At 38.3% G+C, this 17,179-nt stretch overlaps 1 protein-coding gene across 1 annotated transcript in view; it reads right to left on the reverse strand.

Moving 5' to 3' along the window:
- Nucleotides 1–5,217: 5,217 nt before the first annotated feature.
- Nucleotides 5,218–17,179, reverse strand: part of LOC311221088 (histone-arginine methyltransferase CARM1-like) — a gene marked incomplete at both ends in the record, with an annotated part of 67,780 nt that continues 55,818 nt past the window's right edge. Inside the window, 6 exons of the mRNA XM_084304847.1 lie at nucleotides 5,218–5,311; nucleotides 7,027–7,164; nucleotides 8,870–8,959; nucleotides 10,469–10,554; nucleotides 12,283–12,364; nucleotides 15,519–15,609. Of these exons, the coding sequence (XP_084160973.1) occupies nucleotides 5,218–5,311; nucleotides 7,027–7,164; nucleotides 8,870–8,959; nucleotides 10,469–10,554; nucleotides 12,283–12,364; nucleotides 15,519–15,609 (581 nt within the window). The remainder of the gene's footprint in view (nucleotides 5,312–7,026; nucleotides 7,165–8,869; nucleotides 8,960–10,468; nucleotides 10,555–12,282; nucleotides 12,365–15,518; nucleotides 15,610–17,179) is intronic.

Below are 17,179 nucleotides of genomic sequence, written 5' to 3' on the forward strand. Positions count from 1 at the left end.
TAAACACCCCCAGGGACGTTTACACCACCACCTCCCTCAGCAACCCCTTCCAGTGCCTGACGGTGACTGCTCTTTCTGAGAAGAAATGTCTCCTCATTCCCAACCTGAACCTCCCCTGGCACAACTTGAGGCCATTCCCTCTAGTCCTATCACCAGTTATCTGCGAGAAGAGGCAGACCCCCATCTCCCCACACCTTCCTTTCAGGTAGTTGTAGAGAGCAATGATGTCTCCCCTGAGCCTCCTCTTCTCCAGACTAAACAAACCCCAGTGCCCTCAGCCGCTGCTCACAGGACTTGTGTTACAGGCCCTTCACCAGCTTCGTAGCCCTTCTCTGGACATGCTCCAGGGCGTCGACAGTAGGCTTTGAGATACTACAAGATACTTCTTGTAGCAAGGTGCCCAAAGCTGAACATGGCACTCGAAGTGCAGCCTCACATCAAAGCAGAGTACAGGGGGGCGATCACCTCCCTGGTCCTACTGGGTACGCTATTCCTGGTACAAGCCAGGATGCCATTGGCCTTCTTGGCCACCTGGGCACACCGCTGGCTCATGTTCATGGGAGCATCAACCAGCATCCCAAGATCCTTTTCCTTTGCACAGCTTTCCAGCCACTCTGCGTGAAGTCTGCAGCACTGCATAGGGTTGTTGTGACCAAAGTTCAGGACCCAGCACTTAGCCATGTTGAACCTCATCCCATTGACCTCTGCACATCGACCCATCTTGTCCAGGTCCCTCTGCAGGGCCTTTCTATCCTCTGGCAGATTGACACTGCCCCCCAGCTCTGTGTCATCTGCAAACTTACTGAGGGTGCACTCAATTCTCATGGACTTCTGGCAGTCCAGGTGGAGCAGCAGGTCTCTAACTGTTTCTACCTGAACTGTGCAGGTTTCTTCTGCTCCTTGTCCCAGAATTCCAGGTTGGGAGGCTGACGGCTGAGTACCCCAAGGTCTTACTAGTAAAGACAGATGCAAACAAGGTGTTTATGTCTCCACTCAACTTATCTTTTTTTTTTTTTTTTGGTGGTGGTTTCTTTTCAAGTACTAAGACCTGTGAAATCAATTAAGGCATTAGAAAATTCATTGTTATGTTCAACTTGGTTGCTAATAATATAAACACCTCCCAGATAATAAAGCAGTGAAACATTTGAATGTCAACCAGAGATTTAAACTCATGATGAATGCACATTTGAGCATTCATCTGTTTTACAAAATAATTATTGGTCCCTTAAAATTCTTCAGGTACTTTACAACAGCCTGTAGTTGTCATGATAATTATTGACCTAATCAGGTCACCAGGATATTTCCACATATATGTTCAGAGTCAGTATGGATGTTCTCATGTCCATTAAAAAAAAAAATAAAAATAAATAAAAAATAAATAAATCTCTTTTCTAGATGCTGTTTTGATTTCATAGAGATAAAAATAATTAAAGAACCAAAAGATGGAAATTCAGAAAAACCAATTTGCCATCTATGTACAATATATGTAATAGTGAAATTCAGTATTATCAGTCCATGTCGCTACCAGGAGCCTGATCTCAAAAGCCAAATTTACATTCAGATTATTTTAAAATTGTGACTCACTTGCATAATTGTGTATTATTCCTTGAACATGAGGTTTCCAGCTTTATATCATGAACATGGTTTCGGGTCCCTTGGAAGATGTGTCAACACACTTGAACTGGCTTTCAAATCATTCTCTCTCTCCACACTTCCTCCAGAATATAAAAGGTGTTTTTGTTGTTGTTGTTTTTAGTCTTTTTTGCCATAACAGCACAAAACCCCGCACCACAAACACACTTGTTTGCATCTCTGCTTCTCCATTTGCAGTATGCCAAGGACCTCTTCTCTGGACCATTTTTAGGCACTGCAGGAAGAATTGAGAAGGGGGAGGGGGAGGGCAGGGCAGGGCAGGGAAATATCATGTTTCTACCCAGAAAGTTCTGTAAGCTGAAAACAGTGCATTGTACAGGTTAAGGGTGGGTTCCTGAACACTCAAAATCACCAAAGCTTCAAAGCAGGAAAGAAGATACTGGAGATATTCAAAAGCTGTCTTGGAGATACTCAAAAGTCATTTGGACATGGTACTGGACAAACAGCTCTAGGTGGCCCTGCTTTAGCAGGAAGGTTGGACCAGATGATCTCCACAAGTCCCTTCCAACAAGAAACTTGTCCTCTACTGTATTAAATGCTACTGGAAATGTCCTGTTGAGACTGTTGAGACAATTACATTCAGACACTAACTTCAATGGCTTCACAGTCTTAACCATGAAGTTCATGTTGCATTTACAAGTTTCACAGTTTTAGAGACTACTTTTGATAATCTAATAAACTATCTTTAAATGGCTATTGTCTTGGAAAAATGAGAAAAAAAAAAATCCTAAACTGTTTCTTAATTACTTTCAGCAGGGCTCCTTAGCTAAGAAGGTCTTTTGATCAATGTTGTGTGTTACTTCTCAAAAGAAGGGTCAGCCTTGGTGCAGCTTTTCATTCAGACCCGCCTTGCATCAGCACGTGAAGGGCTAGCAGGTGATTATGTTTTGCTAGAGGTATCATTGCAGTTATGTTTGTGATAGTAAAATTATCACAGAATCACAGAATTGTCTAGGTTGGAAGAGACCTCAAGATCATCGAGTCTAACCTCTGACCTAACACTAACAGTCCCCACTAAACCATATCCCTAAGCTCTACATCTAAACGTCTTTTAAAGACTTCCAGGGATGGTGACTCCACCACTTCCCTGGGCAGCCTGTTCCAATGCCTAACAACCCTTTCGGTAAAGAAGTTCTTCCTAAGATCCGACCTAAAATTCCCCTGGCGCAACTTAAGCCCATTCCCCCTCGTCCTGTCACCAGGCACGTGGGAGAACAGGCCAACCCCCACCTCGCTACTGCCTCCTTTAAGGTACCTCTGGAGAGCAATAAGGTTGCCCCTGAGCCTCCTCTTCTCCAGGCTGAGCAAGCCCAGCTCCCTCAGCCGCTCCTCGTAGGACTTGTTCTCCAGGCCCCTCACCAGCTTCGTCGCCCTTCTCTGGACCCGCTCAAGCACCTCGATGTCCTTCTTGTAGCAAGGGGCCCAAAACTGAACACAGTACTCGAGGTGCGGCCTCACCAGAGCTGAGTACAGGGGGACGATCACCTCCCTAGCCCTGCTGGTCACACTGTTTCTTATGCAAGCCTGGATGCCGTTGGCCTTCTTGGCCACCTGAGCACACTGCTGGCTCATATTCAGCCGACTATCAACCATCACTCCCAGGTCCTTCTCCGCCAGGCAGCTCTCCAACCACTCATCTCCCAGCCTGTAGCTCTGCTTGGAGAAGAAGTCCTACAAGGAGCGGCTGAGGGAGCCTGGAGAAGAGGAGGCTCAGGGGCGACCTTATCGCTCTCCAGAGGTACCTTAAAGGAGGCTGTAGCGAGGTGGGGGTTGGTCTGTTCTCCCACGTTCCTGGTGACAGGACGAGGGGGAATGGGCTAAAGTTGTGCCAGGGGAGTTTTAGGTTGGATGTTAGGAAGAACTTCTTTACCGAAAGGGTTGTTATGCATTGGAACAGGCTGCCCAGGGAAGTGGTGGAGTCACCATCCCTGGAAGTCTTTAAAAGACATTTAGGGGTAGAGCTCAGTGATGTGGTTTAGTGGAGTACTTGTTAGTGTTAGGCCAGAGGTTAGACTCAATGATCTTGAGGTCTCTTCCAACCTAGAAATTCTGTGATTCTGTGATTCTTTGAAATTCTGTTTTCTATTCTATTTCTAATTCTATTCTGGAATAAAGTTGTAAATGTCATAAATGTAATAAAAGTCATAATTGTGAGTGCAAGCTAAATTTCAGTTAAAAAACCACACACACACACACACAAAATAAAAAAAATACTCCCTTATTATGCCAATCACTTTTTTATTATTGTTATTATTACATACATGTACAGTTACAGATTGATTTTACATGAAGACCAGTAGGTGTATTAGGTACTGAACAGATTTCACTGTTGTTGGCTGCTCAGCTTGGTGAGAATCTCATTTTTGTTTTCATGTGCCGTATTATACTATGTTCTAGTCATATCTAAAATGGATGAAAGAATAAGATATTTATAATAAAATACACAGTTCTTTGACACCTGACGGAATTAGCTAAATTTAAAAAGTAAATAAATTCTAATACAGCTTTTCTTACTTTACTCTGAAGAAAAAAACTATTGACAGCTTTATAATATTTAATATGGGTTTTTATGAAATTGGAAGTATTGTAAACACAACACTCAGACAATGCATGGCAGAGAGGTCTCATTGGAATAAAAATGTGTGCTTGGAATAAAACTTTGTGCTGTTACTGTATTAAATACAGTGTGTTTTCAAATTTATATTGTAACTTTTCATCTATATCTGCAGCTGTGCCACAGGTGTAAAATGCTGCCAAATCCACAAACAGCTTATTTTACAAAGGCAGTGACTTTTTATCTGCTTATATGTATACCAGTTCAGGCCACCGGTTTACAGAAATAAGTCTACTCTAGTTTATTTTTGCCCTATGCTATAGCATTTGTATGGAGTTTTTCCGAGTGAGCCAAAAATGGTACAGAAATAAATATTTGAATCAGGCGTATTCTGAGGCAGTGATGTAGAAAAGCATTGGGCTGTTTGTGTCAGCTACGTACTTCCTTCCCCCTTGAAGAAGTTGTAGAAGCTTTCGCCTGAAATCTAAATCAAGTGTTTCCCACCACGCGTGACAATTTGCATGTCCTAGTCTAAAATACAGGTTATACGTTATTTTTTTTAAACCTTATGAATGCTTTTAAAGTTATGTTTATAAATAAGCACTTATTTATGTTGACAAATAAGCACTTTTCTTTGGGGAAGTCTGTCACTGCTTTTTCAACTCTTCATCTGAAAAACTCAGTTATGGGAAGGCAGGGACAAAATGAAGAACGATCAGTAAACAAACAAGCAAACAAAACTATAATGAAGACTCACACGGGAAACCCTGTGTTTTCTATTTTTCTATGTGTTTTTCTATTTTCTATGCAGCCTAAATAGAATAATGATTATATAAATAACTACTGCTAACACAAAACAAAAATACACTCACACCTGTAGAAATTAAATAAATCACAAGTTCAAAAACTTTTTTTATATAGTAAGTGTGTTTTGCTTTCTGTCACACAAGATCTGATAACTCTACTTTGATTCATTAAATACAATGTTGTATTTTAGTCAAATGCATTTCTTACCTAAAAAATGGATTCTTTAAATCAAGAGTGTTACCAGATTTAAATCCTGTCTGGTCCACCATAGCCACAATGTGAATATCGTAACTTTGTCTGCATCAGAAATACAAGTATAAAAGGAGATAATGGAAATAAATTATAGTTAAAACTGTAATATCTTATGTGAAAAATATCAGTGTAGTCGCTCTCTGAATAATTACCATTTAGTATTACAATCAAACAAAATTACCACTTAGTATTACAATACATTTATTTATCAGTGCCAGGGCATGATTTTTTAACCATATCTAAAGAAGAATAATTTATAAGACGCGTAACTGGTATTTAGTGTTTGCATATGAAAAAACACTATCATTTTACATTATGGTATTCAGTAGTGAAAGTTCTTTTTCTCTCTCTCAAACAGAAATACTATAAATTTCTAAATTAGCTGAGTAAGTCTTCATGATCAAAAATATCTTATTGGCCAAACACCATTAGGTTTAGTCTTTTTATAATCCCAGGTTTCATCTGAAAAGATATTCTTCGCATACCTTTTTGCAAGAAACCAAATTTCTGAAATGTAAACAGGAGTGACTGAGCAATGGAGAACATACAAAAAGGCTGAAGCTGACGAAAGCTTCTCTTACACAGAACTGCAAGTGCAGAATTACATAAAGATGATATCTTGATTCTAGAAGCAAATTAGCTTTGTAGTGGGTTTTTGCTCTGTGCTAAACTTGGTTTAACTGCTCATTCTAAATCTGGCAAGGTCAGTAGTGCAGGTGTCTCTGAGCCATGCTCAATTGTAGATATGCCTTACATATTGACATGTTTACAGCAGTGGCTGTGTGATCATTTTGTGGCATACAGTGTTTCTTTTGTATATTAAAATACTGAATAATTTACTTTTGAAAGAAGCATATGAAGACCTGTATTTGTTATTTGTTCCATGAGGAGTTCCTAACCAGATGTTGGCATTTGCCAAATGTCACATAAAGCATTAGTTACTTGCATGACTGAAGAGCCTTTGAATATTTCCTTTTGCCCACTACCCCCCTTTTTTTGGCGGAGGCGGGGAAGGGGATTCACCTTTCTGTATAGAGAAGGTTTTGGTTTGTTTTCTATTAAACCCACATATATATGTAAACAAACCAGGCTGCAACTTGTATGGTACAGGCTCTTGACAATAATTTTCAAAGCTAAGTATTTGAGTGGAGTTTCCAAATGTGATTGATAGCAGAAGCAGAAGAGAAGCACTCTGGTGAGGAAATATGCCCTTCCAAAAGCAGTCATTGTCATTAGACTCAGTGGAAGGACTAAGAGCATGTGAAAGCACTATTAAAGAGGGCAGCTTGACTATAGGATTTTTTTTTCCCCTCAGAATTACAAAATATCGTGGATTGGAAATCAACCCCACTTCTGCCTATCTCTGCATGGAACTTGGTGGGAGCTGAGGGATTATGTCAGGGCTTCAGGCAAACAACTAGGCTTATGACTTAGACATAACGCTAACTGAAAAAAAGGTGTGGAAAATGATTGGACATGACCTAAGAAAACTGTTGTGTGTGATAAGAGAGCTGGCAAAAGTTACAGGTAGCATTGTGAGGGACAGCAAAATTTCACAGGTGTTCGTGGAGGAATTATGTGAGAAAGAACATTACACATGAGACCTTTTGGTGAGTAGAGTCTTGCAAGGCCAACAGTGCTTATGTGGATTTATCAGTTGGATTGATAATAAACATGAGTACAAGCGTGCTGAAAATTAACTGTTATTGCTTGTGTACCTCTAACACTTCAAAATCTGCTTAGGAAGCTTTTACACTTACTGTTTATTTGCAACAAACAAGATGGTGCCTGAGAGAGTTTCCCCTTCTTTAGCAAAGAGTGGCGTCTGAAGAAGGCAGCGTACCTGATACCAGTGAGTGAGAGGTTCTGTTGGTGCAGTTGACAACCAAACAGTTACCCTAAAACAGAAGAGAGGAACTATGTAGAATGACTCGCCAATCTTCTTTCAGAAATGATTATGTGTATGTGGCTTTTCATAACTGCTCATAATGAAGTTTAAACTCTAGTACAGTCAATGGGGCAAGCAATTCTATGGAATCACTCTGTAGTGAGGAAATAGTGAGGAATTTGTCTGGAAATTAATACATTAGGCCTTAATTTCTTTCTTAGCTCATGCTGTGCACATCAACACAAGACCTGGGGACCAATTATGCAGATTAAAAAAGAGACTCTTCAGACTCCTATTCTCTCTTCTTTCTATGCTCCCAGGACAGGAAATACTGATTTTTCTCCCATTTCACCACTTAGATCGTAGAATCTTAGAATGGTTTGAGTTGAAAGGGTTTCAATTAAAGATTATCTAGTTCCAGCTCCCCTGATGTGGGCATGGACACCTTCTACTGGACCTGGTTGCTCAAAGCCCCATCCAAATTTTCTTTAAACAATTCCAGGGATGGGGCATCCACAGCTTCTCTGAGTAACCTGTTCCAGTGCTTTACCACCCTCTGAGTGAAGGATTTCTTCCTAATACAAATCTACCCTCTAAGAAATTACAGGAAAGAAAGGTTTCTCCTGAACATGGCAGTAGAATTCTCTGCAATGGTAGTTTTATCCTTAAAAACACTACCCAAGAAGCTTCTGTATCTAGTTTTCTCTTGGAAAACATATTACAACAATTTTCCTGAAAGGTCTTGTAGGTGTATAGAAAAGCATAACACGTGTCCTAGTGTTGTGAGTTTGATCCACTGAGATTTCAGATAGTAAGGCAAAGAACTTCTAGAGTTCTACCAACATGAAAGAGGTGCTGTTTAATCAATTTTCTACTGCAAAATCGAGGCCTTCTGAGCTAAGGATTTCAGTTAGTTCCTGTAAGTCTGCTATTTTGTCTATTGTTTTACGTCATGTGGAGTTTTTAGAGTTTCTTTTAGGATTAAAACTGTTATTATCAGTTGTTAAAATAAATATAAATGCCATATCATTTTTCTCTTTTAATGGATATACTATTCTGAATTCTTGTAAAACCTTATTTCAAAGGCTAATAAAGGGCATTTATCAACACAAATAGATGAAAGTGTATTTTAAAATATTTTGAAAAAAAAATACCTCATCTAAAACTAGACCTATTTAACTGGAATATCAATAAATCTTATCTAAAAGCTAAATATAGTTAACAGAAATCTATATACTGACTACCTAAGTTTAGCTAATTTTCCCCTACTTCCTATACCAGTTCTCCACATTTTGAAATAAGTACCTGGTGCTGCAATGAAAATTTTTCCCAAGCCTGGTGAAATTCTCTACATTTCCATTCTGTCAATTGCAACTTGCAATCAGCTCTTGTTTTTGCCCACAAACAAGATCAGCACAAATAAGAAAAAACACCTCGTATTTGAATGCTGCTTCTTTACTTACAATGTAAAATATAACATAATATATAATATTATGCAGAAACAGTACTGTATGGAACAGTATAAATACATGCATTATGACCCTCAACAAAATCACTACCATCTGAGTCTTGCTGCTCCGAGTTACCATATTTCTTGTTACCTCTAGAAGGCATTATCTTAAAATAACAAAGGGCATGGGTAATTACATTATAAACCAGCTTTGCAACAGATAAACTTCTAATTATGGCACACATTGTATGAAAGAAGTACTCACAGTGACCCTACAAATGCCACATCAAACCAGAAGGCCAGGCCGTGTATTAGTCCAGACTGCATCATTTGGAAAACGAACGGGATTTCCACTCTATAGGAGGAAAAAAACAAAAACAAAAACAAAAACAAACAAACGAACAAAAAAATCAAAAACAACAAACAAACAAACAAAACAAACAAACAAAATGAAAATCAGAATGCTGCAAAAGTAATTTCAAAAAAAAAACCAAAAAGTACGGGAAACAAAAATCCATCAGAAATATGTTAGTGAAACCTACCCTATATTAATTTATATATTGCCATTCTTAATCAGTTTATGTCTCAATTTTCCACATATTAAAAAAAAAAAAAAAAGTTCTTTTTCTCTATATCAATAGAAATAACCAATGGCACTGATTTGGCCTTATTTGCCCATAGAATCAAACATGTCAGTATGTATGTGTTACTGCATCATTTGTTACATCACCGCAGGATGTTACAAATACAGCAGTTCAGTCTTTCCAATGGAAAAAAATCTTATTCCCACTGAGGGATTTGAATTTAGTTTTGAACAGTAAAATGCTCCACTACAAATTTAACAAACAGGTCTACTACTGGAATCAAAAGCTAAAAACTGAGCTACCCAAACAAGAGCTGGAACATTTTCACTTCCAAAAGAAGTATTACTGGCTATGCAGTTTTAGCCAAATCTCACTCACTGTTGCAGAAACATATAAAAACTAGCATTTAGGTAGAACTTATTAGTCCTCCTGAGAACGACTGAAATAAGTCAACACTAGCCAGCTGAAACTGGAAAGCAGATCTCCAGCTGTCTTCCCCTCTCACAACAATTCCTTTCCTTCACTAGACCATGCAATTAGTTAGGAGTCAGGTTGAGAAATAAGCAGTTCAGAGTTTCAAAGACAGTATATGATATCTTCCTCTGATGACGATGTCTTGCAAGTACTTGTAGTACTCCCTCAAGTTCTCCCATAAGATACATTTTATTTCTCTAAGGTACCAAGGACGAAGCTTCTCTCTATAACTCTTGGACACAATGAATGTAGGTCATTGCAAATATAAGACCTTCCAAGGAAAGATTTGAAGGATCTCTGGAGGGAAGAAAAGAGGTGCAACTGGCCCCTCTTACACAATAAATGTAGTAAAAAAAAACAAAACAAACAAACAAAAAAACACTCAAACAAACAAACCAAAACCAACAGAAAACATACACAAAAGTGGCTTGTGATGACCATCTTACCCAGAATATTTGAGGTCTTTTAGGATGTCTAGCTGGAAAAACAACTACCTTGCCACTGTATCCTAACAGACAAAGCTTGGCAGCAAACTGACTTCTAGAGTCCAGTTTATCCCTTTCAGTAAGAATCTTCTAAACTTCTTTACTGTTTCACAGACTCACAGACTTCTCTGCTAACAGTAGACAAACCATCCTGCAGATGAATGTTCTGGTACATTACCAGAGGTGCACTAACCATCTTGGCATGCCACCTTCCCTCCTCCACACCCACCGCTAATCAAAACTTTCTCTGTCTCCCATCATTAACCATCAAAAGCCAATCACAAAAAGGAAAAAAAAAGTAGGTTGCTGGTGTCTGCTAACCTACGCAAATCTTCCTCTACAGCTTCTTTGAAGTTAATGGTGTACTTCACTGTCTGGGCCATCAGAATTCTCATGTCAAAAGTATCCTAATGGGGGAGAGAGGAGAGGAGGAAAGGTAGTATGTATTACCATTCAGTTTTGTCAGCATATACTTGTTAAACATATACTTGTTAAACAGCATATATCTGTTAAACAAAATGGGAAGAAGACACAAATCAAACTTCACCCCAATAAACCCATTGTAAATATATTTTCATTTTTTTTTAAATTTATTTTAATTGGCCCTGGAAACACTGTTAGATGTGAAAACTCCATATCATCATCAGAATTCAATATACTAGATATCTTATGTTAGCTATTTGATAGCAAAGAATGTTTTATTAAGCCAGAAACAAAACCAAAAAAAAAAAAAAAAAAAAAATCTGTCCCTACATTGATTAGATAACTTATAAAAATGCTGTGATTTTTTTTTGTTCTTATTTTTTATTTTATTAAAGCACACAGTTTGATGTGTTCTTATGCACCACATAGTTGGATAAACCGAACTAAGAGACTACGACAAGACTTGAAAATTCAATAGTGAAGTATAGGAAGCAAAATTAATGCAGACTGCCTTCTAGAAACATGTTAAGAGCAGATAGTCAGCAAATGGAACATTTCCCTACATTTTTCTTTCTTCAGTCACATGCACTAACCCTTATTTTAACCATTACTGTTCACAACCAAGTAAACAACTTGACAAGTAAAGCAAAGCCTTAACATAAATGCTTATATCATATCCTGCTGAATGAGAATTGAAAAATATCTATAGAATAAGAGGAAACCAAAGAGATAAATGATTATTTTAAAGAAAAAACAATTTAACAAAGCTTTTATTGATACATAATTTTATGATCTTCAAAGGAAGAAAATGCCAAAAGCCAATCATCAATTCATATGGGATGGAAAGATGTACTTCAATCCTACAGATTACTCCATTCTCTAATTGAAAGCTAAAGAACCAGCACAGAGATGACCATGCTATATAATCAAAGATATGGCTGAAATCTATGAATACAAATGAGAGAGTTTTCTTATTTCACACAGTAAAAGCAAGAGAGTGCAAAAGATGGCAGCAGTAGGCTGATTATCTTTCCAGATTCCTTCATGCAACAGCAGTTATACCTCTATCATTACTTAAACTAGTTAGCATAAATCCAGCCCAAATTTGCTGCAGTCAGATTTCTGAGAGAAGACCTTTACATTGTGCCTACACTAAAGCATTAAACCGGGCTGTGGTGGTGGGGTAACTCTTTTGATTTGTGGGTGTTTTTCTTTGTTAGACAGCTCAAAGAAAGAGAGCATTAGGGGCTAGATACAAGTTACCCATGAAGAAAGTACATTTAAATAATTTAAAAGGTTGTTTCATAATGCAGAAATGTTTTTGTTTGGACACTTCCTATTTTGGTTTAATTTGTGGATCAGAGAAAGGAAGGGAAAATCCAAGGTCAAGTTACTTGTTTAAGAGAATGAAAACTGAGGGAAACTAGTTGCATGTTAGGAAAACAGATGTGTTCACATGCTGTGGTTCCCTAATGCATGCATATCTAGACCTGTTACTTACAGCAAAACCAGGAATATCACATACAGTTGTGAACCTCTCGCAGCAGCTCTGTTCACAGTTCTCACAGAGTGTGTTGCTGGCTCTTTATTCAGCAGCCACAGAGCTCTGTTAAACAGGGAGTCTATGGTACATATAGGATTTTGTGGAGAGAATAAGGTAGGAATAAGAGAGGGGAAAATGTAAGAAGTAACCCCCAGACAAACAAACCTACCACAATAGGTTGTCTGAAGTACTCTTCCACAGCTGCACTGCGTAGACTGGACAAATTGATCCCATAAAAGCACTCTTGGTACCTAGAAACAGTAACACATTTTAAAATTTTTAGTGGAAAAATGTTTTTTTGGGCTCCAACCAGACCCAGGAAGAGTAACTGTAAACAGCAGGTGAACTACAGCTGGCCACATCTTTCCCTTTTTCCATTTTGCCGAGACAAAATAGCAGCCCTCCTCAGTTTATTTTCCCTATGATACAGGCCTTCTAGCCAGCACAGTTAGGTGACCTGACCCCCTCAAGTGGACATTATGTAGACATTTCACACTTCATTACTGAAAAACAAACAAACAAAAACAAAAACAGAAACAAAACAAAAAACAACAACAACAAAAACAAAAAAGACCCCCCCCCCCCACGGAAACAAAAGAACAGGAATTAGACTGTCAGTTAGGCAGTCTTAAACTACTTTTGCAAACTTGATCTATTCCAGAAATGGGGGTGGACCTCATGCAGATAAAAGTGATGCTCAGTTTGCCTATATTACAGGTCCAGTCCCTTTTATTGATATAAAAGGGGAAAATAAAGACCATCTGATACCAACTGAAAAGAGGAAACAAACAAACAAAATCCTATTTTTATCTTACAAATTTTTGCAAACGTTCATTTAATGTACATACAGGCTACTCCCAGTGTGAACTTTGAAATTAAAATGTACGTGTCTGCAGAAATCATACCAGACCCTGGGTCTAATCAACTCACTGAAAATTTTAACAGGTATCTTTAACCCCAGATAACATAAACAAAATGGGATAGAAAGGGGAAACAGCAAGAGAGCTCAATTTCTTGTGATGGAAGTGTCATAAAACTATGGCAAACCTTCTTCCGAGTCTTCGGAAACACATAAAAGGGAAATCTTGAAAGTCTGTTCTCATGGTTAAAACATCATACAATTCCTAAGCTATCATCACTTTTTCAAAGTGGATGAGGAAGTCTACACTAATCTGGCAACACCCATTTAACACTGATAAATTCTACATTCTGTGCTAATTGCATAAATGGGAAATGCTTAGGTGACTACAGCTGATAAAGTATCTTTAAGGAAGGAACTCAAATAAGCACAACAGCAGAAATCACCTGACACCAACTGCAAGTGATCTTTTATCCATATGTTTGCTGCACTTCATAATTGAGTTGTATATTTATTACTGATGAAAACCAGACAAAATGCATGTTATTTTTAACCCCTTTTATATTTATGCTTTGTATCTTTCTATCTTGGCAAGATTTTTCATAACAAAAATAGCAGTCTGCTCTTCTATGGTAGACTATATACATGTATTATAACACTTCTAAGAATGATTAATGGTAAATACAAATTAAAACACAACTCTGAAGGACAACAGTAAGCCAACCTACAGGCCTGAAGAGGAACAACCTACTTACGTCATAATTTTTATTACAATAATTGCAATAATTCTAAGAGTATGAGAAATATGTAACCTTTCCTTTGTACAGTAAACAGGCTAAGCTATCTGCTGCACCTAGCATTAAATCACACACTATGATTTTTCAGTATTATTTTGAAGATTTTTCCAAGGTCCTGGTGCCTTTACCACAGGCAATTTCAAACTGCAAATCCAGATATTTCTTTCAGTCTTTTGGCAACTATTATCATCCAGTTGGTCCCAAAAACGCATCCAGTCTTTAAGACACAGGGATATGCAGTTAGCTATATAAGAAATCATTTGTTAGACAAAAATACATCTTCTGTTCCAGGTAATAAAACTGGACAATGAATTGAGGCTGTATTTTGAAGACTGGAGTTCACAGCTTACAAAACTTCCAGGCTGTCAACAACTGGTTCCTGACAGTACACTTCAAACACCCAAGAAAGCCCAGAAAGTGCTGTCTGAAGTAGGACTTTTATAGTTTGGGATCTAGCAACATTCCCAGTCTTTTTAATATTAAGAACATGAATGTCCTAAAGTGGTGCTGAAGCAGAACTGCTGCACTCTTACTCAAAAAATGTTGATCCCACATTTGCTTGAAGACATTAGAAGCACTAATATTTTGGTCTGTAGAGCACTCACTGGGCATATATCCATCCAAAACTATAACCATATGGGATGACAGAAGGATAGATAGAAGGACTGATAATGTAGTCCTCTGCATAGAGAACATTTCAAGACAGCTATAAATTATATTATGAGTGCACAAACTAGGAATATATCAAACAGAACCTGATATACAAGGAGTATCACTACAGGTAATTGTGTCACACTTCTGTGATTAATTTGGTTGATCCATTCTCATCAAAAATCAAATGGAGGTAATGCAAAGATCTATCAAAAATGAGAGACATCCTTCTGCAAAGATGGGTGAAGGAGAGACTGCAATACTTTGTGATTTAGATACCAACCTGAATGCTCTCACAATTATGAAGTATTACTACAGCTTGTGATAATAATGATAAAAACATTGTTGGTGTGAAGAGAAAGTAGTTACTAGGGAAGACTTGAGTGATCCGTTTTCCCCCTTTCTCAGAAAGTCTTGCAGTAGTTGACAGATAATTCATCTGATTAAATGCAGAATACTGGAGATGCTTAGAAGGCAACTGGAGTTTTGCTGAAATGTTATTATTTTCCTCATAAGAATATCACTGCTAATGTTTTCCCCTATATACAGCATAGTGACAGCTCAACAGTGGAGAGTTGCAGTGGGACATTTCAAGGGAAAAAAGAGTGCAACTGCTTGTTGAAGCTGAAAGAAAAATTCAGGTGGACAAAGTAACTACCAAACTGGAAATTGCTCAGGACACAGGAGTTAATATTTGTTCTCTGTGATGACACCCAAGGAGTTGTTGCCATGCTCAAACAGCTGGGATTTGAAGAAATAAAATAATCACCATCTACAGCATACTCTACTCTGGTATAGCAAAGGAAATACCAACAACTGATGTACAGACAACTGATTCTCACAATAGATGCTCCATAGAGTTAATTTCTTTTTCAAGAAGAGACTCAGACAGCTCTAGCACTTTCTGAAAGATCTCCCAGGTTTGCACAATAAACAGTATGGCTCTAGTTCAGAGAAGTAATGAAGGAAAATATAAAAGTATTCTCTTCCAATACTGACAGATACTATGCACCCCTTTAGGCTGAATCAAATAACTGATTGATTTTTTAACCTCTACTGAACCCTGGGTGATAAACAAAAAACATAAATAACCATTACCAAAAATTGGCTCTGGAGTAGTGTTCTGTGTACAGCTGCTCATCAGAAAAAGGAGCCAAATGAATTTCACTAAACGTTGGAAACATCATTCCTAGTAAACAAAAGACAAAATAAAGTAGCAAGGCATACTCCCACAGGCAACTCTATAGGAATGTCTTAACTACTTAAAACCACCAGTTCAAATATCTTAACATTTAGTTTTATTAGTATAGGGATTACTGATGTATGAATATGTTCAAGCATCAAGTAAAACAAACAAACAAACAAACAAACATACAATACTTCATAAAGTCTTCATAATTTATGGTCCTATATTAATTATTTGAATATTTTAACTCCCTTCAAATGAAGTAAAATGCTAGCTATTAAATAGCTTCTCAATGTTCTCTAGAGGAATTATAGTGGCTTTTTTTGCTTACTCAATAGATACAATATTTGTGTGAGGGACTTTCATTATAGTTCAGACCTGATCTCAAATTAAACTGAGGATGGTGGTTCATCTGGCTTGGAGGCATCATCAAGGTTGTCGGCCTATGCTCTGCCTCAAAACAGCTTACACAAAGAAAAACAGATAGGTCATTATCATAGCAGACTCCCTCCCAAAGAAAACAAGAAGCCTAACATGCAGACCCGACCCACTTCATAGCTAAGTCTGCTGCCTCCATGGGGCCTGGGTTAGATATGTGAAGAGAAGCCTTCCTACCCTGTTGCTACCCTCAGATTATTATCCATTATTGATTTTTCAGATAGCAATGAAATTCCAAAAAGCCCAAGGGCAATCAAGAGAGACTTCAGGGCCTTGGTACAACTGGTTAAGGGATCAGGAGCACAAGTAGTGTTCCCCTCTAGCCCTCCAGTTGCAGGGAATGAGGAGGGGAGAAAGAGAAAGACCCACCAGATGAATACGTGGCTCCAAGCCTGGTGTCACCAGCAGATCTTTGTTTTTTTTGATCATGTTTCACACAATAGCAGCCCTACTTGTAACAGACAGGGTATACCCATCTCAAAGAGGGAAAAGGAGTTAGCAGGGCTCACTGAAAACTTTAAACTAGATTTGAAGGGGGAAATGTGGGGCCAGAGGCATATGCTAACTTGGACAGCCACCAAAGTCTTATCGCTTTGGTAGGCAGAAAGCCCTGGGAACATGGCAATTAGGAGAAACTTGTGAAAGTACCGAAAGACTGTTTTTGTAATGTAAGTGCTACCGTGAGATTGCTTAACCTTTGGCAGTGAGAAAGTAACTGAGGGCACATAGGCTATATTCTGTTGCTAGGAGGTTTCCATGGTATTGTGCTATCTCCGGACGGATATAAAAGAGCAGAGGTAGAGACAATAAAAAAAATCTTTTCCTTTGCTTGAAACGTGCATCAGAGTCTGTGCATTCATTGCCACAGGGAAAGGGATAAAAACAGGCTCACTAAATATAAGCCTGGGAGCAGTATGCCAATGGTTGTGGGACGGTTTGCTAGCAAGGTCCTCCTGTCTGCCATCCCAGTGAAAGTAGGTGATGGAGAAACATGCTACAGCAAAGACAAGAGGGATATTGATGGGTTAGAAATCACAGATGTGCCTAAGAATGGTCACATAGGAATTAGGGTTTCTACCCCCAAAAAGTTGATGGGATCATTAGCCAAACTGAAGTGCAAACCAATGCATGCAGT

Source organism: Netta rufina, assembly GCF_964035555.1.
Source record: "Netta rufina genome assembly, chromosome: Z".
NCBI classification, from domain to species: Eukaryota; Metazoa; Chordata; class Aves; order Anseriformes; family Anatidae; genus Netta; species Netta rufina.